Source organism: Pelodiscus sinensis, chromosome 14 (genome assembly GCF_052426305.1).
Source record: "Pelodiscus sinensis isolate ZL-2025 chromosome 14, ASM5242630v1, whole genome shotgun sequence".
NCBI lineage: Eukaryota > Metazoa > Chordata > Testudines > Trionychidae > Pelodiscus > Pelodiscus sinensis.
Window position 1 is genome coordinate 47,762,286 of NC_143065.1, and position 25,075 is coordinate 47,787,360.

The 25,075-nt window shown below is 48.9% G+C and overlaps 1 protein-coding gene across 2 annotated transcripts in view; it reads left to right on the plus strand.

Moving 5' to 3' along the window:
- The window catches only part of IQGAP1 (IQ motif containing GTPase activating protein 1), a 261,663-nt gene that overhangs the window by 138,186 nt on the left and 98,402 nt on the right, over window positions 1-25,075 (plus strand). For both annotated transcript variants that reach the window (XM_075916963.2, XM_075916961.2), the window contains exons 16-19: window positions 17,730-17,820; window positions 20,787-20,954; window positions 21,276-21,418; window positions 23,372-23,542. In XM_075916963.2, the coding sequence (XP_075773078.1) occupies window positions 17,730-17,820; window positions 20,787-20,954; window positions 21,276-21,418; window positions 23,372-23,542 (573 nt within the window). The remainder of the gene's footprint in view (window positions 1-17,729; window positions 17,821-20,786; window positions 20,955-21,275; window positions 21,419-23,371; window positions 23,543-25,075) is intronic.

Here is a 25,075-nt window from a genome sequence, read left to right on the forward strand (position 1 = left end):
CCTTTCCAACTGGATTGTGAACTATTAATAACTACTCTCTGAGTACGGTTATCCAGCCAGTTATGCACCCACCTTATAGTAGCCCCATCTAAGGTGTATTTGCGTAGTTTTATTGATAAGAATATCGTGCAAGACCATATCAAACGCCTTACTAAAGTCTAGGTATATCACATCCACCGCTTGTCCCTTATCCACAAGACTCGTTATCTTATCAAAGAAAGCCATCAGATTGATTTGATATTTGTTCTTTACATGGTGAGGGAGGATGGTGAAGCACTGGAATGGGTTATCTAGGAAGGGGGTGGAATCCCCATCCCTAGAGGTTTTTAAGTCCTGGCTTGATGAAGCCCTTGCTGGGATGATTGAGTTAGAATTGGTCATGTTTTGGGCAGGGGGCTGGACTTGATGACCTCCTGAGGTCTCTTCCAGACCTTGAATTCTATGAACCCAAGACCTATGTTGAGCTCAGCAGTAGTTTTGTACAAATGTAAGCTTTGGGCTGATAATTGCACAAATAATTAGTGCAAGTGATAGTCCTGAAAGGGTTAAAACTTCTCCGGAACTCTTCTGGGGTTGAATCATTTCCTTTTGCTGAGTCAAATGTGAAATAATGAGCTCCTTTTAGTGTGCTGGGAACTTGTGCCAGGCTGGGCTGGTAACTGCAGTTTGGGTGATATTGCCTTATTTGGGCATTCTCTGAGCTTCAGGCCCCCTGCGAGCAGCACTTGGAGTAAGTTTGGAAATGGAACTATTAGACTATAGTATAGATGGAAATTAGTGAAAATCTTCAACCTGCGTGGTATTTGATGGTGAATGTGTGCATATTGGACTGATTGTTTGCCATGAATAACAGTCACTTAGTTTCTCCTTAAATGGTGGGCTACTGTATGCATATCTGACACTTTCCAGTACATGTGGAAATTTTTAGAGGAGACAACATAAGCAAGGTCTGTTTCCATAACTAAAGAGTAACGGTTTCCTTGCTTAAACAACAAATGGTCTGGTAGCACTTTATAGACTAACAAAACATGTAGATGGGATCATGAGCTTTCGTGGGTGCAGCCCACTTCTTCAGATGACCAGAGTGGTATTGGATGTCCAGAACCAAAATAAATGAGGGAAGAAGGGGGGGTGGGTGGAAGAAGAAGGAGGAAAAAATTGGAGAGAGGGACAGAAAGAGGCAGAGGGTAGATAAGTATCAAAGAGAAAGCTGAGTGTATTTAACTGGAAAAATTGGAAAACAGATAGTCTATTAGCACCTAAAAATAGATAGTTAAGAAACACATAAGAACCATTTGTTAGCAATTAGAGAGAAAGAGAACTAAAACCAGATTTTACACGGATATAAAGAACCATTGTCACCTTCATTGTTTGGTTGGTTCATAATTTCCCAGCCATGCTGTATCTTGATTTAAACCATTAGTATGAGCAGGGCTCGACAATTACGGCAATCTACTCACCCGAGACAAGTAGATTTTAGCCCGGCACAGCGCCGCAGCACGATCAACGCATGCACAGTGTGCCAAACCGCACGGCTGGCGAGCAGGGCTCACCACTGCTTGTCAAGCCCTGAGCATGAGAATTAAACTTGTGAATGAATTGTAGTTCCAATCCTTCTCTGTGTATTTGGCTTGTGGAATTGGTCTGTAACAAAACAGCGACTTGGAGAGCTTTTAATGTGTGTCCAGGTAGATTAAAGTGTTCACCAACAGGTTTCTGTATGTTTCCTTTACGGATATCTGATTTGTCTATTAATTCTTTCCTGTAGGAACTGTCCAGTTTGTCCAATATATATTGCAGTGGGGAATTGCTGGCATTTGATGGCATTACTGGATGTGCAGTTAAGTGAGCCTCTGATTTGGTGGCTGATGATGTTTGCTCCAGTGATGAATTTGTTTGTATAGATATGCGGGCAAAGTTGGCAGAGACACTGATTGCAGGGCTGGGTTCCTGAATGCTTATGATGTAGCTGTGTAGCATGGTGTGATGTAGTGTTGGTACCTTGCTGGTTGCCATGCTGGGCAGTGGGCCGTGGTGACCTCCACTGGCGGCTATTTGTAGCACAGCCCAGCAGGACAGGGGATGAGTCATTATGCAAGGGGCTCCCAACCTGTCCGACCAGTTGGCTCCCAGGGAGAGAGACAAAGGAAGGAGGGTGAGGCCAGCCCTGGCTGGGGGGCAGGGCTGGAACGGACGTTTTTAGTTTCTGTCTGGTATCATGGGGGAAGCTGCTTAAGCAAGGGTCTAGGATTTAGGGGCCTAGTCTCCCCCATCTCAAGGGGGGCTGAAGCATCCTACGCCTGCCCTGTAATCAGATTTCATCTAGGCTGTGCTGTATTCTGGAGAAGCAATAAACTCCCTCTATTCTACTGGCTGGTGGAGTCTGTTCCTGCCATTATGGGGGTGCAGGAGTCAGGGGAACCCCGACGCGCCGCTACCCATGGTTACCGGAAAGAATTTGTTTCAGGTTTGGGCGGTTGTCTTTAAGAGAGAATAGGCCTTTCTCCCAAGGCCTCTGAGAGTGAGGGATAATGCGTTTCAGGGGTTTGAGTTGTGGACTGTAAGTAGTGACAAGTGGAATTCTGTTGTTCTTCGAGTGATTGCTCATGTCCATTCCATGTAGGCATGGGTGCACAGTGTGCATGTGTTGTTGGAGATTTTTCCCTCAGCAATAGTATCCGTCAGGCCAGCAGGGAGCCCCGTAGAGTGGTGCCGGTATACCGGCCGATATACACCCCTGCTGGTCCCCTGCCCTCTCAGTTCCTTCTTACTGCTGTGACGGTCTTTGGAACATCCCTCAGCTCCTGCTAAAGCAATCACTGCTAACACTTCAGTAGTTCTTTACGACTTGTTATCAGTTGATTACCTGTTAATAGTTGTAAATTAAATTAGAGAGTATCTGCTTTGTTTGCCACTGCAGCGCGCCGTGCACCCACGGCGGGGCATGCCCGGACTGCAAGTGTTCAAACCTTGCAAAAAGTGCCACCGGCCTGTGCCCAGCGGCGATCCACATTCGTCATGCCTGAAGTGCCTGGGAGAGGCCCACGTTTCAGAGGCCTGCAACATTTGCAAAGCTTTTTAAACCCTGCATGAAGCGCAAGAGAGAATCATGACTCAAAATCATTCTCATGGAGACAGCCCTAAGACTGGCACTGGTGTCGGCTTCTCAGAGCGCACTGGCGTTGGTGCGGGAGGCTTCGGCACTCTCTCATGCCTCCCCAGCACTGCACGGGCCTCGGCACCGGTCGCAGTCTCCGGTGCCGCAGAAGAAGAGGAGGCCTAACAGAGGTAAATCTCCTCCAAGGCGCATGCCCTCCATGTGCCCTTCAGCCGGGCACGTGGCACTATCAGGCACCGAACCTGGACCTTCACGGTCGGGTGGACGCTTATCCCCATGCAGAGAGCCCAGTCTACTGGGGGACTTTACAGAACCCTCCACCCCAGAGGCCTTTGAGGCGACCAGGGTCTTGATTGAGTCGTACCCTTCGCCTCCCCCGACACCAACTCCTGCCAGAGGCCATGGGAACGGCTGGCACCGACCACCATCAAGGACGTCTGACGAAGTAGTCCAGGACTCCAGAAAACGCTATCCAGTGCATCCCAGAACTTTGGCACTGACCCCAGTACTGGATGCAGCACAAGACACGGCACCGGGCCCGGCACCGGCTCACAGTACCACCGTGTTGCACCATCCACGGCACTCAGTCAACAGCAGTGGGCACAGCCAGTTCCAGTGTCGATGATGCAACACACATGGGTCCTGCAACCTCTTGGTCAGTGGCCATTCTGGACCCCTTGGGCCTACCATCAGAGCCAGGGTACGGATCCTTCCAGGGCAGACTCAGTTATCTCGGGGCCCTCTATTGGTGACCCCCCTGGTTCAATCTCCTACGCTGATGCAGTTGCTACCTCTCGGTCAGGCTTCCACAAGACCATTGGGAAGAGGCGCTCCTCCAGGACAGCCACTACTGCCATCGGTATCAGGGTCTTCGCAAGCCCCATTGCAAACAGGGGCCCTCTCGGAGGTGCCCCAAAAGGAGTCATTGTCATCCTCCCTGGACAAGGCCTTAGGGGACACCCTTCCATCCATGCCTTCTATGGACACCAGAGCCCACCAGGACCTCCTCTGCTGACTGGCACAGAGCCTGGGGGTCCAAGCTGAGAAGGTGTGCGAGGATTCCGACCACACGGTCGATATCCTCCAGTCTGATGCCCCCACTAGAGTGGCCCTACTAATTAATAAAACAGTGACTAAGATGTCAAAGGCCCTCTGGCAAACCCCGGCCTCCATACCACCAACAGATAAAAGGGCCAAGAAGAGATATTTCGTGCCTCAGGAGGGCAACAAGTATCTGTTCTCCCACCCGCCTCCAGGATCGCTGGTGGTGCAAGCGATCAACCAGAGGAGAGACAGAGGCAACCAGCAGCCACCCCCCAAGAACAAGGAGGCCAAAAAGACAGACCTTTTGGGCAGGAAGGCCTATGCGTCCGGGGGCATTCAGCTGGTATTGCCAACCAGCAGGTCGTGCTGTCACAGTACGCATAAAGTACTTGGGCCTCCATGGACAAATTTACAGATTTGCTCCCAAGGGATTCCCATCCGGAGTTCAAGGCCCTCCATGAGGAGAGAAGGGCAATCTCCAGAGCAGCACTACAGGGAGCCCTCGATGCGGCCAATGCTGCTGCCCGCATCATGGCCATGGGAGTAGTCCTGCACCGCAGCTCCTGGCTACTGGGGTCCGGGTGCCCCCGGAGCTCCAAAATACCATCCAGGACCTCCCATTTCAAATATCTAAAAGGGTTTTCAAATATCTAAAAGGGTGTCACAAGGAGGAAGGCGAAAATTTGTTCCTCTTGGTTTCTGCGGACAGGACAAGGAGTAATGGGCTTAAAGTGCAGCAGGGGAGGTTTAGATTGGACATTAGGAAAAAATTCCTAACTGTCAGGGTGGTCAAATATTGGAATAAATTGCCAAGGGAGGTGGTGGAATCTCCCTCTCTGGAGATATTTAAGAACAGGTTAGATAGACATCTGTCAGGGATGGTGTAGACGGAGCTTGATCCTGCCTTGAGGGCGGGGGGCTGGACTTGATGACCTCTTGAGGTCCCTTCCAGTCCTATTATTCTATGATTCGAGGGCCCCTTGCTGTTCTCTGAACAGATGGACCAGCGCCTCCATGGCTTCAAGGACACTTGTGCCACACTGAAGTCCTTGAGCATGCATACAACGGCCACCCAGAGCACTCGTTCTCGGGCAGGAACACCCTCAGACTGCCCCAACAAGCCCTTCGTCCTGACTTCCCCTGCCACAGGAGTAGGAGTGGCAACGGGAGGAACGGTAATCGCCAGCCCTGACCTGCTCAAGACCAGGGCCAGGGCCCACCTAACATCCTCTGGCCCTCGCCAGGGATTTTGATGGGACGCCTAAGAGCAACATGCCAGTCTCCGCACTTACCTTCCGGGAAAGTTTATTCCCTTTTCTCCAGGCCTGGCGCTCGTTTACATTGGACCGATGGTTCCTGGAAATAGTGGAAGGGGGATATACTATCCCATTCCATTCGGCCCCCCCTTCCCACGCCCCAGCCTCATCATTTTCAGGGACCCCCCTCACAAGCCTTTCCTACGGGAGGAGGTTCTCCACTGCCTCACTCTGGGAGCCATAGAGCCGGTTCCCTCTGAGTTCTTGGGCAGGGGGTTCTACTCCCAGTATTTCCTTGTCCCAAAAGCCAAGGGAAGTTCTTGCCTCATGCTGGACCTCAGAGACCTCAACTCCTTTATTGTCAAAGCCAAATTCAAGATGGTAACCCTGGCATCTATAATCCCCTCGTTAGCCCCCGGAGACTGGTACGCTGCCCTTGATCTGGAAGATGCCTACTTTCACATCTCCATTGCTCCTTACCATCAGCAGTTCCTCCGCTTTACGGTGGGCATGGACCACTATCACGGTTCTCCCCTTTGGTATTTCTGTGGCCTCTCGAGACTTCACCAAATGTATGACAGTCATGGCTGCCGCCCTAAAGAGAAGGGGCATTCAGGTGTTTCCCTATCTAGATGACTGGCTCCTGAGTGGACGGTCTGAGAACCAGGTGTGGGCCCACATTACTGTGGTCCGGAACCTCTTCAGGGAGCTAGGCCTTCTCCTAAATGCAGACAAATCAACTCTAATTCCAACCCCAGTAATAGAGTTTGTAGGCACCAATCTGGACTCAACATTGGCAAAGGCCTCCCTCCCGAGGACTCGCTTTCTGGCGATAGAATCCGCCATCCGGGGAGTGCAAAACTTCCCAGTGACACAGCCAGGGCATGTATGTGTCTCCTAGGCCTAATGGCCGCATGCACATGCGTTGTGCAACACACCAGACTTTGCATGCACCCCCTACAAATGTGGCTGGCATGGGTTCACAACCCGGCTTTCCACCAGTGGGACAGGGTAGTGACGGTTCTCAGTACTGTCCTCCACTCAACTGAATTGGTGGACCCATCAGAAAGAGGTCTGTGCTGGAGTCCCTTTCTCCGGGCCTGTACCAACCATCTGACTCATGACAGACGCATCGGACACTGGTTGAGGAGTGCACCTGGGGGACGTGCAGATGCAAGGTATATGGTCCAAAGATCACCTCTCCCTGCATATCAATGTCTGGGAACGCCGATCAGTCAGACTGGCCTGTGTGGCTTTCCTTCCCCACCTCAGGGGCAGGGGCAGTCCTTATCTTATCGGACAATATGACGGCGATGTCGTATATAAACAGACAGGGCAAGGCTCGATTTCCTCACCTGTGTTGGAAGGCGATCCGCCTGTGGGACCTCTACATTGGGGCAGATATCCACCCAGTAGCCTCGTCCCTCCTGGGTTCTCAGAATGTCCTAGCAGACAGGTTCAGCAGGACCTTTTCTGGCCACAAGTGGTCCCTCAGGAAGGAGGTGGCCCGCTCCATCTTTCGCGAGTGGGGGTTTCCCCAACTAGACCTGTTCGCTACCAGGCAGAACAAGAAATGCCCGAGGTTCTGCTCGCTCATGAGATTGGGAAGGGGCTCCCTAGGAGACGAATTCTTCCCGCCTGGCCCAGGGGCCTACTGTATGCCTTCCCACCATTCCCACTAGTCCACAGGGTCCTCCTGCGAGTACAGGAGTTCAAGGCGTCCATAATTGTCATCACCCCAGCATGGCCCAAACAGCACTGGTTCTCAACCCTTCTCAGCCTGTTATACATGAGACCTATGCCCCTTCCATTGCTCCCAGACCTGATCACCCAGGACTCCGGCAGGCTTTGCCACCCATACCTGCACTCCCTGCACCTGATGGTGTGGAAGCTCCGTGGCTGACAGCAGTGGAGCTCCAGTGTTCAACTCGGGTTCAGGAAGTTCTGTTAGGCAGTAGGAAACCTTCCACTAGGGCTACATACCTAGCTAAGTGGAAATGGTTCTACATGTGGGCTTCCCACAAAGGGATTTCCCTGAGGGAGGCCCCATTTCCCCTGATTCTAGACTACCTCTTAGACCTCAGGCTGCAGGGTCTCTCCTCTTCCTCGATTAAGGTTCACTTGGTGTCCATCTCCGCCTTCCACCCGGGAGACAGGGGAAAGACCCTCTTTGCCGATCCAATGGTAAACAGGTTCCTGAAGGGGCTAGGTAGACTTTACCCGCATGTACGACAGCCCATCCCTCAGTGGGACCTCAGCCTGGTCCTCTCCAAACTCATGGGGCCCCCGTTTGAACCCCTGGCAATGTGTTCCCTATTACATCTGTCCTACAAGGTATCCCTCCTGATAGCGATCACGTCAGCTAGGTAGGTGTCCGAACTGAGAGTGCTCACTTCGGATCCCCCCATACGGTTTTCTTTAAGGATAGAGTTAAGCTTCGTCCCCACCCTGTCTTCTTGCCCAAAGTGGTGTTGTTTTTTCGTGTCTCTCAAGACCTATTCCTACCAGTGTTTTAGCCCAAACCTCAAGCGTCAGGGAAAGAGCAAGCCCTGCACACCTTAGACATCAGGAGGGCCGTAGCCTTTTATTTGGACAGAACAAAGCCCTTCTGCAAATCGTCACAACTTTTTGTGGCCATCGCGGAACGCTCAAAAGGTCAGCTGGTCTCCACACAAAGGATATCTTCTTGGATCGCTGCTTGCTTCGGATAGTGCTACGCTGTAGCAAGGGTTCCAGCCTCTCCCCCCCCCCCCCCCCCCCACAGCACACTCTACGAGGGCGATGGCTTTCTCCACAGCCTTCTCGGGGCACGTCCTGATCCTGGACATCTGCAGGGCTGCCACTTGGTCCTCTGTTCACACCTTTGTTAACCTCTATGCATTGTCACATCAGGCCAGAGAGGATGTCACCCTGGGCAGGGCGGTCCTCCATTCAGTGGAAGGTTAAAACTCCAACCCCTCCTCCTCAGGTTCCGCTTTGCAGTCACCTACATGGAATGGACATGAGCAATCTTTCGAAGAAGAAAGAACGATTACTTACCTCGTAACTGTTGTTCTTCGAGATGTTGCTCATGTCCATTCCAAATCCCACCCACCTGCCCTTCTTCGGAGTATTCTGGTAAGAAGGAACTGAGAGGGGTGGGGGCCAGCAGAGGTATATATTGGCCAGTATACCGGCGCCACTCCAGGTGGCTCCCTGCTGGCCTAACGGATACTGCTGAGGGGAAAAACTCAGTCGCGTGCACACTGCGCGCCCGTGCCTACATGGAATGGACATGAGCAACACATCTCTAAGAACAACTGTTACGAGGTAAGTAACCGTTCTTTTTCTCTTTTGGGTCTGTCTTGAAGTAGTTATGTCTGGGTACTCTTTTGGCTCTTGTCAATCTGTTTTTTCACTTCTCCAGGTGGGTATTTCAGTTTTAGGGATGCTCTGTAAAGATCCTGTAGGTGAGTGTTTCTGTCTGTGGGATTGGAGCAAATCCAGTTGTATCTTAGGGCTTGGCTATATACAGTAGACTGAGAAATGTGTCTGGGATGGAAGCTAGAGGCATGAAGTTAAGTGTAGCTGTATAGAGTGGTGGAAATTTGTCCATTATTTAATTGTACTGTAGTGTCCTGGAAGTGGATTTCCCATGTGGACTGGTCCAGGCTGATGTTGATGGTGGAGTGGAAGTTGTTGAAATCCTTGTGAAATTCTTCAAGAATCTCTTTTCTGTGGGTCCATATGATGAAGATGTCATCGATGTAGCATAAGTAAAATAGGAGTGTTAGGGGGTGAGAGCTGAGGAAACATTGTTCAGGGTCAGCCATAAAGATGTTGGCATATTGTGGTGCCATGCGAGTGCCCACAGCTGTGCTGCTGACTTGAAGATACAAATTATATCCGAATCGGAAGTAGTTGTGGGTGAGGACAAAGTCACAGAGCTCTGTAATCAGGTGTAGAAGGGGAAAAAGGCCAACATGGGAATCCCCCAATGCTATAGAGGTAAGTAATCGCTTTCAAGCTCTCTCCACATGCTCTGCAGTGCTGAAAGCTCTGGAAGGGACCTCACAAGGAAGAAACCAGGGTATGTCTACACTACAAAGTTAATTCGAACTAACGGACGTTAGTTTGAATTAACTTTGATAGGCGCTACACTAGCGCTCCGCTAGTTCGAACTTAATTCGAACTAGCGGAGCGCTTAGTTCGAACTAGATAAACCTCATTTTACGAGGACTAAGCCTACTTCGAGCTAGTGGGAGGCTAGCCCTCCTCAGCTTTTCCTGGTGGCCACTCTGGCCAACACCAGGGAAACTCTATTGCCCCCCTCCCGGCCCCGGACCCCTTAAAGGGGCACGGGCTGGCTACGGTGCCTGTGCCAGGTGCAAGCCTGCCAGCACCCAGCTAGCAGACCCTGCACCTGGCACGGCTCGAGCCCCCCAGCCCTCCCCCTCTTCCCGGGACCAGGCTGGCGGCTCCCGGGAGCTTGCCTGGGACCGCAAGAGGCGGGCACCTGCCTGGTCTAGTGCGGACATCGTGGACCTCGTCCACGACCTCCGCACTAGGCACAGGAAAGTGGCCGGCTAGGGCAGGAGAGCTGCCAGCCTGGCCACCCAGGAGCAGGTTTGCATGAAAATCAAGGTGGTCCACTGAGACCCCCGACCCTGAGCCCTGAGCTTACAAATGGCCGTACTGGGTCAGACCAAAGGTCCATCTAGCCCAGTAGCCTGTCTGCCAACGGCGGCCAACCCTAGGGACCCTGGAGGGGATGGACCGAAGACAGTGACCAAGCCATTTGTCTCGTGCCATCCCTCTCCAGCCTTCCACAAATTTTGGGCAGGGACACCACTCCTACCCCCTGGCTAATACCACTCCATGGACCCAACCTCCATCACTTTATCTCACTTCTCTTTAAATTCTGTTCTAGTTCTAGCCTTCACAGCCTCCTGCAGCAAGGAGTTCCACAGGTTGACTATTTGCTTTGTGAAGAACAACTTTCTGTGACTAGTTTGAAGCCTGCTACCCATTCCTTTCCTTTGGTGTCCTCTAGTCCTTCTATTATGGGAACTAATGAAGAACTTTTCTTTATGCACCCTCTCCACCCCACTCATGCTTTTATAGACCTCTATCCTATCCCCCCTCAGTCTCCTCTTTTCCAAACTGAAAAGTCCCAGTCTCTTTAGCCTCTCTTCATATGGGACCTGTTCCAAACCTCTGATCATTTTAGTTGCCCTCCCCTCTCCCACCCTCTCTCTTCCCCTCTCCCACCTCCTTTTCCCAGTCTTCCCCAGTTTTGTTCAATAAAGAGAGATTCTATTTTTGACCACACGTTTTCTTTATTTTGTACATCAGGAAGGGTAAGTAGAAGGAGGTGAGGGAGGAATGGGGTACAAGCCCCCGATGGGAAGGACTGGGCTGGCTCTGCGGGCTTCTGGGGGTGGAAGCTCTCCTGCAGCCCCCCAATTGCCCCCTCTCCCCAGATGGCAGCCTGCGGCAAGTGCAGCCAGTCTGATGGCCGAGTGCTGTGATGTGCCCAGTGTGGGCACTCAGGGCACTCCAAGCCAGGACTGCTTTGCAAGCGGGGCACCCCTGAGAACTGTCCGTCCGGGGTGGGGGTCGGGTCCCTTTAAGCACAGCCCTCGGCTAGCCTGAGGCAGCAGCTCCACGCTCTAAGTCCTCATCTGATGCCCTGCCGGCTCCGCTTCCGGCCATCCTTAACCCCGGTTCAGGGTCCACTTAATGTGGACATGCTAGTTCGAATTAGCAAAACGCTAATTCGAACTAGTTTTTTAGTCTGGATGCGTTAGTTCGAATTAGCTTAGTTCGACTAAGTTAGTTCGAATTAGCGCTGTAGTGTAGACATACCCCCAGAAGGGAACACCATCTACTGGAAGGCATGGGATGCGTAGTCCTAGGGATGGGGGTTCCACGGCCACCACTCTCAAAAGAAAATGATGGGTGGTGGTGGTCGGGAACTCCCTCCTAAGAGGGACTGAGCCATTCCTCAGCCGTCCAGACCTAGAATCTCGAGAGGTGTGCTGCTTACCGGGAGCTGGCATTCAGGATGTCAGAGAGGCTTACGAGGCTGATCAAACCTTCGGATCGCTACCCCTTCCTGCTTCTCCACGTGGGAACTAATGATACGGCCAAGAATGACCTTGAGTGGGTTACTGTGGATTACGTAGCCCTGGGAAGAAGGATCCAAGAATTCGGAGCGCAAGTGGTGTTCTCGTCCATCCTCCCTGTTGAAGGGAAAGGACTGGGCAGGGATCGTCGAATTGAGGACGTAAATACGTTGTTGCGCAGGTGGTGTCGCAGAGAGGGCTTTGGTTTCTTCGACCATGGGACTCTGTTCCGGGCACAAGGCTTGTTAGGAAGAGATGGGATCCACCTAACGAAGAGAGGAAGGAGCATCTTCGCGGGCAGGCTTGCAAACCTAGTGAGGAGGGCTTTAAACTAGGTTCGTCGGGGGACGGTGACCAAAACCCTGCGGGGAGTGGGAAAGTCGGATACCGGGAAGAAATGCAGAGAGGAAGGGGCAAGAAAGGAGGACCCCTGATTCGAATGGAGAAGATAGGATGATCAACTGGTTACCTGAAGTGTTTGTACACTAATGCGAGAAACCAGGGCAACAAAAAGGAAGAACTGGAAGCCCTGGCCCAGTCCAAGAAATATGATTTAATTGGGATAACAGAGACTTGGTGGGATGACTCGCATGACTGGAGCGCTGTCATGGAAGGTTATAGACTGTTCAGGAAGACCAGGCAGGGGAGAAAAGGAGGAGGAGTTGCACTATATGTAAGAGAGCACTACGATTGCTCTGAACTCCAGTATAAAGAGGGAGAAAAACCTGTTGAAAGTCTATGGGTTAGGTTTAAAGGAGCAAACAACAGCAGTGAAGTTGTGGTTGGTGTCTGCTATAGGCCACCGAATCAGGTGGATGAGGTAGATGAGGCTTTCTTTGGACAACTGAGCGAAGCTTCCATATCGAAGGCCCTGGTTCTCATGGGGGACTTTAATCACCCTGACATCTGTTGGGAAACCAATACGGCAGTACACAGGCAATCCAGGAAGTTTTTAGAGAATGTTGGGGATAACTTCTTGACACAAGTGCTGAAGGATCCGACCAGGGGCTGTGCTCAGCTTGACCTTCTGCTCACAAACAAGGAGGAACTAATAGGGGAAGTGGAGGTGGGTGACAACCTGGGAAACAGTGATCATGAGATAGTAGATTTCAGGATCCTGACCAAAGGAAGAAAAGAGAGTAGTAAAATACACACCTTGGACTTCAAAAAAGCAGATTTTGACTCCCTCCGAGATCTGATGGGCAGAATCTCCTGGGATGCTAACATGAAGGAGAAAGGAGTCCAGGACAGCTGGCAGTATTTTAAAGAAGCCTTATTGAAGGCACAGAAAGAAACCATCCTGACGCGTAGCAAGAGAGGCAAACATGGTAGGAGACCGGATTGGCTTACAGGGGAAATCCTTGGTGAACTTAAGCACAAAAAGGAAGCTTACAAAAAGTGGAAACTTGGACAAATGACCAGGGAGGAGTTTAAAGGTCTAGCTCGAGAATGCCGGGGGGTTATCAGGAAGGCGAAAGCACAAATGGAATTGCGAGTGGCTAAGGATGTGAAGGATAACAAGAAAGGCTTCTAAAGGCATGTTAACAAGAAGAAGGTGATCAGAGAGGGTTGGCGGCCCCTAATTGATGAAGGAGGTAACCTAGTGACAGATGATGTAGGGAAAGCTGAAGTACTCAATGCTTTCTTTGCTTCTGTATTCACGGACAAGGTTGGCTCCTGGACTTCTGCGCTAAGTGATGCAAGATGGGATGAAGATGAACAGCCCGTGGTGGGTAAAGAACAGGTTAGAAACTATTTAGAAAAGCTAAACGTACCCAAATCCATGGGCCCAGATTTAATGCATCTGAGGGTACTGAGGGATTTGGCAAATGTCATTGCGGAGCCTTTGGCTATTATCTTTGAAAAGTCGTGGAGCTCGGGAGAAATCCCGGATGATTGGAAAAAGGCAAATGTAGTGCCCATCTTCAAAAAAGGAAAGAAGGACGATCCAGGGAACTAAAGGCCGGTCAGTCTTACCTCGGTTCCTGGAAAAATCATGGAAGGGATCCTTAAGGAATCCATATTGAGGCACTTGGATGAGAGGAAAGTGATTAGGAATAGTCGGCATGGATTCACAAAGGGCAAGTTGTGCCTGACCAATCTGATTAGCTTCTATGATGAGGTAACTGGCTCGGTGGACATGGGAAAGTTAGTGGATGTTATATACCTTGACTTTAGCAAAGCTTTTGATACGGTCTCCCACAATATTCTTGCCAGAAAGTTAAGGGAGTGTGGATTGGATAAATGGACTGTAAGATGGATAGAAAGCTGGCTAGAAGGCCGGGCCCAGCGGGTAGTGATCAACGGCTCAATGTCAGGATGGCGGTCGGTTTCTAGGGGAGTGCCCCAAGGTTCGGTTCTAGGACCGGTTTTGTTCAATATCTTTATTAATGACCTGGATGAGGGGATGGATTGCACCCTCAGCAAGTTTGCAGATGTCACTAAGCTGGGGGGAGAGGTAGATATGCTTAAGGGCAGAGATAGGGTCCAGAATGACTTAGACAAATTGGAGGATTGGGCCACAAGAAATCTGATGAGGTTCAACAAGGACAAGTGCAGAGTTCTGCACTTGGGACGGAAGAATCCCAAGCATAGTTACTAGCTGGGGACCAACCAGTTAAGTAGTAGTTCTGCAGAAAAGGACCTGGGGGTTACAGTGGATGAGAAGCTGGATATGAGTCAACAGTGTGCCCTTGTAGCCAAGAAGGCTAATGGCATATTAGGTTGTATTAAGAGGAGCATTGCCAGCAGATCCAGAGATGTGAGTTCAATCCTTGCGGAGGCTATTTAGGGATTTGGGGCAAAAATTCATCAGGGATAGTACTTGGTCCTGCTGTGAAGGCAGGGGACTGGACTCGACCTTTCAAGGTCCCTTCCAGTTCTAGGAGATAGGCAATCTCCATTATTAAAATATTAAAGATTATTCCCCTTTATTCGGCTTTGGTGAGGCCACATCTGGAGTATTGTGTCCAGTTCTGGGCCCTCCACTACAAAAAGGATGTGGACGCATTGGAGAGGATCCAGCCGAGGGCAACCAAAATGATTAGGGGGCTGGAGCATATGACTTATGAGGAGAGGCTGAGGGACTTGGGTCTGTTTAGTCTGCAGAAGCGAAAAGTGAGTGGGGGGATTTGATAGCAGCCTTCAACTTCCTGAAGGGAGGTTCCAAAGAGGATGGAGAAAGGCTGTTCTCAGTGGTGACAGATGGCAGAACAAGGAGCAATGGTCTCAAGTTGAGGTGGGAGAGATCCAGGTTGGATATTAGGAAAAACTTTTTCACTAGGAGGGTGGTGAAGCACTGGAATGGGTTACCTAGGGAAGTAGTGGAGTCTCCATCCCTAGAGGTGTTTAAGTCTCGGCTTGACAAAGCCCTGGCCGGGTTGATTTAGTTGGGATTGGTCCTACCTAGAGAAGGGGGCTGGACTTGATGACCTTCTGAGGTCTTTTCCCGTTCTATGGTTCTATGATTCTATGTGTGCATTGCTGTCATCGGGGATGATGTTCTGATGGCCTGTTATCTGTCTTCATGTGGAATGTTGGTGTAATGGGCTTCTACGTCCATAGTGGCCAGGATGGTATTTTCAGGTAGATTACTGATTGTCACATGAGAATCATATGTGGGTTCTGCAGCTTAGCAGGCCTAGGATGGGAGTTTCCATCCCTGCTGTACCCAGCTTAGCATAGCCTGGGACCCTGAAAGCACAAACAGCAGCTGGGCTTTATCAGCTCTAACCCATGCCTTGAGCTGGGAAACTACTGAGCAGTAAACAAGTCTGACCTCGGTGTCAGCCCATAAGAGTGATAAGAATGGCGTAGAGCCAGGTACATGCACACCCGGTAAACAGCTAGAGTATAAAACCTGCCAGAGCACCCGCCCCGTGGGAATTCCACCAGAGACTTTTTCCCTCGGAAGGTGCCCTGAGTCCCCCAGCTGGAACCATGTCCACTGCGGCCTGGTGTGAGGTGACCAGAACAGAATTCCCTGCAGATCTGAACGAGCGTAAGCATTTCCAAGTGCCTGTTGCTCATTTATATGTATTGCTTTGCTTATGCTAATTATTTGGATTAGTTTGCAGTAGTTGTGTATTTATCTGTAATGGTAGTGATGTAGTGAGATTTGTATTTTGTAGTAGTTGTGTAATCATTTGGAAGTATTGAGTTTGTCTTTGTAGTGAGATTAATAAAAGCAACTATCTATCCCTGTGACTTAACACTGATGTTCTGAAGTTTCCTCAGGTCAGTGGTGTCACGGAGGTAGCATAGGGTCTGAGAAGGGAGTAGATATAGCCAGATAATCCTGTTGTAAGTGTGCCAATGCTTGAGATGATGGGTTGTCTGGGATTTCCAGGTTTGTGTATCTTGAGTAGCAGATAGAAAGCTCCTCGTTGAGGACTGGGGGGGTGTTAGTGTAAATTTGGTCCTGAGCAGCATCAGGGAGTTGTTGTTCACTGCATGTGTGCCTGAGTGGTTTTTTCCGAAGCCATCCTAGCTATTCTGATATGCTGTGCATTTACTTTTACTAGCAGATTTTGGAGTGTGCAAAGTTGTTACCTTTGTCAGAGTGGACTAGAAAAGTCCTCTTCCTCCTCCTCCTTCACCTGGACCGTTTCTCTCCTTCCACCATTCTCCTGGGACCAGGCTGACTTTTAGCTGAAGTCCTATTTCAAAGCTACAGAATTATGTTAATTGAGCAAATTCACAGGGTATGTTAGGAAATGCCCCTTTTGGAACTGACCTCCCAATCTGTTTCCCACCATGGAGAGTGGATCTTAGTGTTGCATGGCTGTAGTGCACTTTGTGCTGATGTTGAGAGTTTCCTGTATTGTGTTTGTACAGGGAGGGTTGAAGGAAGTGGCTTCTTATTTTAATAATTAGCCACAGGAAGCAAATGGTGGGTGTGGAGAGACTCTACTTGGCAGTTGCAGGATCGTGTGTTCTACATGTATACGATTTGGTTCTTTGTTAAACCTCTACCCCTGTCTCCTCATCTCAGTCTCCTGCAGATAAACACAGCAGACTAATTTTGTTCCAAGTTCAGCCATAACAGTTGTGTGTGTCTGGTGAACAGCCTGTCTACAATGGCCTGTTAAAGAGAGTTGCGAAGCTTAGTTAAAAGTCTGTTTAAACACACTTCCAGTTAAATATCATTTTGATACTTTTTGCCTTGCAGCTTGGATGGGGGAAACCAATTTTTATTCTGTTTAAGTACTATGTTTTGTAGCTTCTTTGTTCATTGACTTGAGTCTGTTTCCCTGGTAATATGGGAATAAATGTCCTCCAGGTACCATGGCTTTAGGCTGATTGGTGGTAATTCAGGAGCTTTTTGCACTCTGCTTGTTAGATTCTAATATTGTGCATAGCTCGATCAGTTGCTCCCCCTTCCTCAATAAGTTTATCTTTGAAAATGAAATGATGGGAGGATAGGAGAAGCTGCTTGAGTTGTGACTGTAGCAGCCTCTACTGGTCACAGGCACACATGAAGTTTTAATTCTTGTGCTGCAGTCAAATGCTGAGTATCTGGTGAAGATCATTGTTCCCTTAATTTTTATGTCCATGTATGGAATAGGGAAGTAAACGGCTGGGTGATGCTTACTGGGCACCGGTTAACCAGTACCCTGAATCAGCCCCCATGGGCAGAGGGCTTATTGGGTGATTCTTACCAGTTGCCGGTTAACCAGTACTCCCCCCCCTCTGCCCCCCCCCCCTGTCCCCAGAACAGCCCCCATGGCAGAGGACTTATTGGGTGATATTTACTGGGCACTGTTTAACCAGTACCCTGTAACAGCCCCTGCGGGCAGAGGACTTATTGGATGATGTTTACCGGGTACCAGTTAACCAGTAGTCTGGAACATCCCCAAAGGGTGTAGGGCTGCTCCAGTCCATGGGGGGGGGGGAAGGGGGGAAGTAGAAGCCAATCCATTCCCCTGCAAGCAGGGCCACTGCTTCCAACCCATCCCCCCCTTCTGCACAGCAGGGGATGACAGCGGCAGCCAGAATACCTGTGCAGTAGCTCTGAGCCCCTGCATGGGGCTTATTAGGCAGCTATGCAGCTTGGAGGGAACCCTGTAGAGAAATGTGGCTTTTTTTCTTCTGTGGATGAAACTTAATGTGTGGACGCTTTTTCTGTGTGCGCAGATTTCTTCACTAGGCAAAATTGTCTTAGATGTGCAGCTAAAGATCGTTTTTTTTCCACTTTTCTTTTAGGACACTCATGATGAGACAGCTGTGCTGTGGCTGGATGAAATTCAGGATGGGATTCATCGGTCCAACAGGGACACAGAGGAGGCTCAGAAATGTAAGTTTCATATCAAGAGTGTCTATTACTCTTCATAATCAGGCACCCTCGAATTTTCTAGAAGATGCTTCAGCTGTAGAATGGTCACTATGTGTATGTGAGAGCGCATAGTGTGCCCTGGAGGAGTGTTTTAGGGGGAGTAGGTGTGCATAATGCAAGGTGAGGCTAGACTATGAGCTTATTGTAATGATGTTATTTTTCTACAGTATGAAGTCATCTTCTGAATACATCCCCACATCTGATTCAGTATTTTTAACCACTGCAGTACATTGAGCAAATGTCTTCATCACATGTCACAAAGTAATGGCTAACCTAAATCTTTATCCTGAAGTTGCAACCAATTCATTACTTGTTAGTGTTTGTGTGTCTATGTGCGTGTGCATGCACAACTTAAATGATTTCATCCAGTTTATATTCTACTGTATTTGTGTATGCTAAATATAATCTGCCATTGGCTTTCCCAGTAATTCCATTTTATTAGATGCTTTTGGAGTCCCTCAAATTTGCACTGATTTTTACTAACCTAAACAATTTTGTACATCAGCATTTTTCACCTGTGGTGTTCTCTACAGCTTTCAGATACCCTAAAAAAATCTTGAACATTAGGTCTGGCACTGATTAATGGGCACCTCACTATTAACTTCCTTTTTGTCTTTAGAAACCATGGTTGGTTCCTGCTCTTTGCTTCCTATCTCAATCGTTTTTTCAGTTCCTGAGAGAATTTTTCATCTTATCTTATGGTTTTCAGTTTCTTTGATGGCCCGTTATAGACTTCTCAAAAGCCCTTTGAAATTCTTTCCACTAATTTCCTGTACAGAGCCTCCCTGGTCTGGCGCCCTTGGGACCTTGATCAGTCCCAAATTCTGGATTTTGCCAGGCCAGGGGAGGTGAATTCCAGCTCCTCTGCTGATGGACTCCTGGCTTTCCTGAGGTCCATCAGCAGACCCAGTGGGGCTTCCCTCCAGGCTCCATGCCCCCACCTGGCTCCCAGGCTCCCTGCTCCCTAGGCCCCGGTAGCTGGGCTCCATGTAACTGGTTAGGCTGCACAGCCAGTCCAATTCTGGCTGCCAGGGGAGCTCCATAACCATGGCTGGGATGAGCTGCTGGGTCCTGGTCTGGCTTCTGGGCCAGCTCCGCACCCCTGGACAGCGTGTGCCATAGGGCCAGGCTCTACTTTCAAAAATTGGGTTTGTTTAGTTTAGAAAAGAGAAGACTGAGGGGAGACATGATAGCAATTTTCAGGTATCTAAAAGGGTGTCACAAGGAGGAGGGAGTAAACTTGTTCTCCTTGGCCTCTGAAGATAGGACAAGAAGCAAGGGGCTTAAACTGCAGCAAGGGAGGTTTAGGTTGGACATTAGGAAAAAGTTCCTAACTGTCAGGGGGATTTAACACTGGAACAAATTGCCTAGGAAAGTTGTGGAATCTCCATCTCTGGAAATATTTAGAGTAGGTTAGGTAGACATCTATCAGGGATGGTCTAGACAGTATTGCATCCTCCGTGAGGGCAGGGCACTGGACTTGAAGACCTCTCGAGGCCCCTTCCAGTTCTAGTGTTCTATGATTGTATTCTTATTCTCGCATTCTGTGTAACATTTATCAGGTGAACCTACTAGCATCCTTTGTGTTGAAGATGAAAGCAAAGTAGCTGAGCCTTTTGTCACCTCCAGGCATCTGCCCCCACCCCACTCTTATTAGTAATGTTACATTTTTCTTTAAATTCTTTTTTTAACCCTGAAATGTTTCATAACATATATTCTTCTTGTCTATTTCTTTAATTTTTAATATAAACGTATCACAATAATGACATTACATGACTTAAAAATGCATGCTCACTCCACTTACCCACATGCCTGAAGCAAGAGCTCTGGAGTGGGGAACTCTGACAGTGCGAAGTTCTATGCCATTGGCTCTAGGATGGCACATGGTGCATCTCCACTAGAGTGACTCAGCAGATCTCTTCTTCAGTGCTTCTAGCAAGTGTTCAGGGGTGGTAGTGTTTTAAATACAGACATACACTTTCCTTAGTCACAAAGGTGACTATGCACTTAGATTTTTTGCATTTCCTCTCCTTCATTTCCTTGTATGTCTGTAGATGGTCAGAAAAGCAGACATTTCATATAGTGACCTAGCCAACACCAAGTTTAAGGATGTATTATGGACACAACCTAAAGTCCTTCAAAATATGGTAATGGATTTGCATGCTAATCATTGTCTTCCTAATAGTCTTTGATGCCCATATGTGGCTGAAGGTCTTTCTCTGCAATTCCATGTAAAATAGCCCCTAGAATTTTATCCATAATGTACTAAAAACCATTAAGTAAACTTGAGCTTCTGTTCCTGTGAGTACCAATACAATAGATCATGGTGCCTCCATGAGAACATGCCTAAATGGGCAATGTGTGGTAGGTGAGCTATTGGAAGGTTATGCCAAGAAACATCCATCCTGAGGAAAGCTGATTTCTGCTGCCACATTCCAGTCAGTTTCTATCAAACAGACCTGTAGTGTAGAGTATCTGCAAATAGTCCTCTTCACACCTTTTAAAAAGTATTGCTGCTTGAATGTGGCCTGTTCTGGGATTCATGTGGAGCTCTCTGTGCACTAAATAGTGACCAATCACTCTGATTCTTCACTTGCAATGTCATCCCCAGTGGCACTACCCACAGGTCGTGACCTCTCAGTTGCTCTTCTCTGGACTGAGAGGTGACCTGCAAGAGGGATGGCTAGGATGCTGTGTGAAGTTGTGGGTCTAAGTGGAAAGGGCAGGGTGAAGTGAAACTAGAATGTCTGGGAATGGCCATATGCTCTATTGAAGACACTTATTTCCTAAAGGTGTTCACCTGATGTCTCTTTTCCCCCACACCCAGAGAAATCTTCACAGTTGCGTTTCTATTCATTTGGGGTGTGTGAAGTAGACCACAGAGCCCCGCATGCCAAGGTCAGCAGCTCTTTTGTGTGTTTTCTAAGTTTCCTTAGGAATTCTGGCCATTAATGAAGCAGTGCTCCATGGGGATGTGGGCCAGACCCTCAGTGCCCTGCGCTCGTCTGATGTCGGATTGTATGGAGTCACTCCAGAGTGTGATGAGACATATCAGCGTGACCTGGCAGAAGCCAAGAGAGAGAAAATGGCTGCAGGTGATTTCTGGAGTTATACAACTGATTTTTAAATGGTGAACTGCAAGCAGAGAGCAGATGAACCTCAGCTAGTAGAATGGAAAGCTGAGGCCACGGAAAATACTCTGTTTGGAATGGAATCTGGGTTTGTGTGGAGGGGATGGGAGGCTGCTTTGTAACATTTAGAAAATATATTTTTACTTGTATATTAGGCTGTTCTGATAGGTAGCTATACTCTTAAATCAGCAAAGTGCCGGGACAATGTGACATCTCTCTCTTGCTAGCTGCACTGAACAGACCATGCTTTCCCTTAAGCTGTTGTACTTCCATTTCTGTTCCTAGGGGACAATGGCAGTGAGTGGGTGAAGCACTGGGTGAAAGGAGGCTATTACTATTACCATAACCTGCGAACCAGAGATGGACGCTGGGATGAACCCTCAGGATTTGTGCAGAATAATACACAGCTCTCCCGGGAGGAAATACAGGTAGGAGAATAACGTGTTCATTTTCTCCCTGAACAAAGAGCAAGTCCTCTGCAGTTGCTCACCTGAGTAATTCTTTGCAGAGTTACTCTAAGAGTTAAATCTTAAATCCAAATGGAAAATGTTTAAAAAGAACTAAACCAAATAATTTGCTGCTACAGCTTCCTCTTAGCGGTGCCTTTTGGTATGTTCCACCATGTACTTTTGATTTTGTTATGCTGTACACACGCACTTCACCCTTTCTAAGGGGGGCTAGCAGATTTTTAAAGTAATAGAAGACTTCCCCGGCATTGCCTGGGCCCTTCAGGGCAGGGGGCTGGTGGTGGTAGCCAGTGTTCCATCTAAGCTGAGGGGCTGCACAGCTTCACAGGTGATTAATCAGCCCCTCCCAGTCAGAGGCTCAGGGCTCCATGTATGGAGCTGACTGACTGGGTGGGGCTGATTAATCACCTGTGAAGCTGTGCTGCTGCACAGCTTAGAGGGAACACTGGTGGCGGGGGCAGGAGGCTAGGGGAATGGGAGGGTGAGAGTGAGGGTTGGGTGGCTAGGAGGGGATCAGGGTGGGGCTTTATCTCTTCCCTCCCTCCCTTCCCACCCAGCCCTTCTCTCTCCCCGGCTGCCGAGGGACCCTCCCCTCCCGCGTGGTACTGCAGCCAAAGGCCAGGGGAGGGTAAGAGGAAGAGTTTGGGGCAAAGAGGCTACTTTTACTCAGTCTAGGGCTAGTGGCAGGCAAGATGTCAGAGCCCCATCCCTGCTGGCTTCTGCCGTGGTGGTGCAGCTTCCCCATTGGTGTCTCTGCAGTACAGCTCAGGCTTGCTGCCCCCAGTGGCCACTCTCATTATTACATCCGTCCTTTCACTGCCCCCTCCCTTTCTATGTTATGGAAATCAGTCCTGTTCCTGGCACTTCCTGTTTTGTTGCTGCAAACAAACCTTGGCCTTGCTTTACATTAGGAGAATAGGAAGCTACATGCCCAATTTGGTGGCCCTAGCTCTTACCATTTAGGAGGAGTTCTTGAACAAAGAGATTCAGAGACAGACATTTCTAAAATATATAGATAGATTAGAGAAAACTTACCCGGCATTGCCTGGGTCCTTTAGGGCAGGGGACTGATGGTGTGGAGGGGTGCAGGAGTCAGGGGAATGCCTGAGGGATGTGGGGAAGGCAGGTAGATCAGAGCATGAGGCTGGGGGTGTGCAAGAGTGAGGGTTCAGGGGTGTGAAGGGGCTCAGGGCAGCGTGGGGGTTCTCATCTGGTGGGACCTTCTCCTTCTCCCTTGGCCAGCAGGGGCCATGTCTCTGCCCCTCTAGCTGGCAGGGCTTTCTCCTTCTTCACTCCGCTCCTCTCCCTGCTTGCTGCAGCCAGGGGCTGAGGAGGAGCAACTTACCTGGTCGGGTGGCAGGCAAGATGCTGCGTTCCAGCCCCATCACGCTTCTCTCTTGATGGTGCAGCTGCTCCCGGGGGTCACTCTGCAGTGACAAGTCTCTCAGAACAGCAGGACCCTCCCTTTCCATGTTCTTGAAAACAGTCCCATTCCTGGCACTTCCCATTTTCCTGGCGCAATCAAACCCCCCTGGCCTTGCTTTAAGTTTGGATAAGAGGAAGCTGCCTGACAAATGTTGTGGCCCTAGCTCTTACATTTATGAGGAGTACTTGAACAAACGGATTTGCAGACAGACCGATGGATGCACTCTAATATCTATAAATCAGTGCATTTGACCTTGGATCCACTTACGAGGAAATTCCTGCTCTCAGAAGAAATTATATAGAGGAGCCACTTGAGCGCGTTCACCATAACTTTGAACTCAGGATCATGCTCCAAATGTATGTTGAGAGATAATTTAGGGGATGTTGTGCATGATACAGATATTTGATTTACCATATTGATTTTTGTCTGCTCACTCTCTGTCCTTTCTCCTTTTGTGCTTTGCCTTGTTTCTTCCTCCATGAATTCAGAGCTCAATCTCGGGAGTCACGGCTGCATACAACAGAGAACAGCTCTGGCTTGCTAACGAGAATCTGATAACCAGATTGCAGGCTTGCTGCCGTGGGTACCTTGTTCGCCAGGAATTCAACTCCAGAATGAATTTCTTGAAGAAACAGGTCCCTGCAATCACTTGTATCCAGGTAATTAAGTCCTGTCTCTGTGTAGGGAAGGGATACTCAACTTTGGAAGTCCTGGGGGCCACAATGATACGCTCAGCACATGACAAGGGCTGCAATTTAAGAGTTGTTGTATATACGTACAAATATATATGCAAATAGCTGATTTCACACTGACGGGCATGAATACAAGATTAAGGCAAGACTACACCACATGCAGGCCCCATTTAAGTCAGTTCTGCTGATATTAATAAAATTCAATGTTTACCCAATTTCTACCCATATGACAGCGCTTTTCATGAGCAATGACAGTCCAGGAATTTAACTACTAAAACGCATATCAATAGACCACCATTATATTGCCTCGCCATTGTAGAGCGTGTTCCCAGTGGAGGCCGTGTTCAAAGGATCCCACCCATTGGCCGCATGTTGAGCCCTGCTAAACCCAAACCGCACCGCAGGCCGCAAACAAACAGGCCATGGGCCACATGTTGAGTAGCTGTGATCTAGGAGTTGTTATTTCTGAGTCTGTATTATGTACAGTGGGAGACTGTTGTTTGTGAATAATAGTAGTGCCTAGAAACCAGAGTTTCTAGGTGCTAGATATAGTACAGATATGTAACAGAAAGACAGCCCCTCCCTGAAGAGTATTTTGCTGATGTATTTTTATGATCAACTAGTAAATTCCTCCTCAGGCAAAACGGCAGGGAGAGGAGTATGTCAGAGAAGACCCTCTAGTGGCTTATTCTTTAGTGAGCCATTGATATTTGTTTTGGGGACAGGAGTATGCCAGTGCTTTGTGTTGAAGATTTTATCTGATGAATTGCTCAGTGATGTACACTGGGGCTGCACTAGGGTTGAAGCATATTAAAGTTAGTGAATTAATTCCATCTCTTGTGGGAATTCTGTCCCATACTGAGGATGCACCCTGACACAGTTGTATCCTGGGATCTGCTTTCTGTCTCTGAAGTAATGTGCTTGTTCCATTTTTATTAGCTTATTTCAAGCTGGCGATATCTAAGTTGTGAGTGGACAATTATGAGCACTCCCCCAGGAATATAGGGAATGTTTCAGAATACTATATGACAGTGTATGCGATAGCAAAAAGTCTGAGAGAGTAAATTGTACACACAGATTTTATAAAATCCCAACTTGGACTGGATTGTCTCATGAAGACAACCCCTGTCTTTGGAAAAGGGGAAGAAATTGAGGGCAGGGAAGGTAGCCTGAATGGCAAGAGAAGAGGTCTTGGGGTATTTCTACACATAAAAATAAAGTTGACCCATATTAGGTCAGTGTATAGCCATTGCTATAGTAATTACTATGGTGGTACATATTCACATTGCTCTCCTTGGATCCGTTGTGTGCATTCTCACTAGGAGCACTACCACCGATCTAAGAGGGGCACTGTTGGGGAGCTGAGATACTGGTCTCTGCCAGGAACACACCTTCTCCACAGGCTCCCTGACTCCCAACAAGCTGCTCCCCATCCCTTGCCACCCTGTTCCCTCCCAGAAGCAGGGAAGAAGCCACCCAGGCAGCCATCATAGAGTGGTA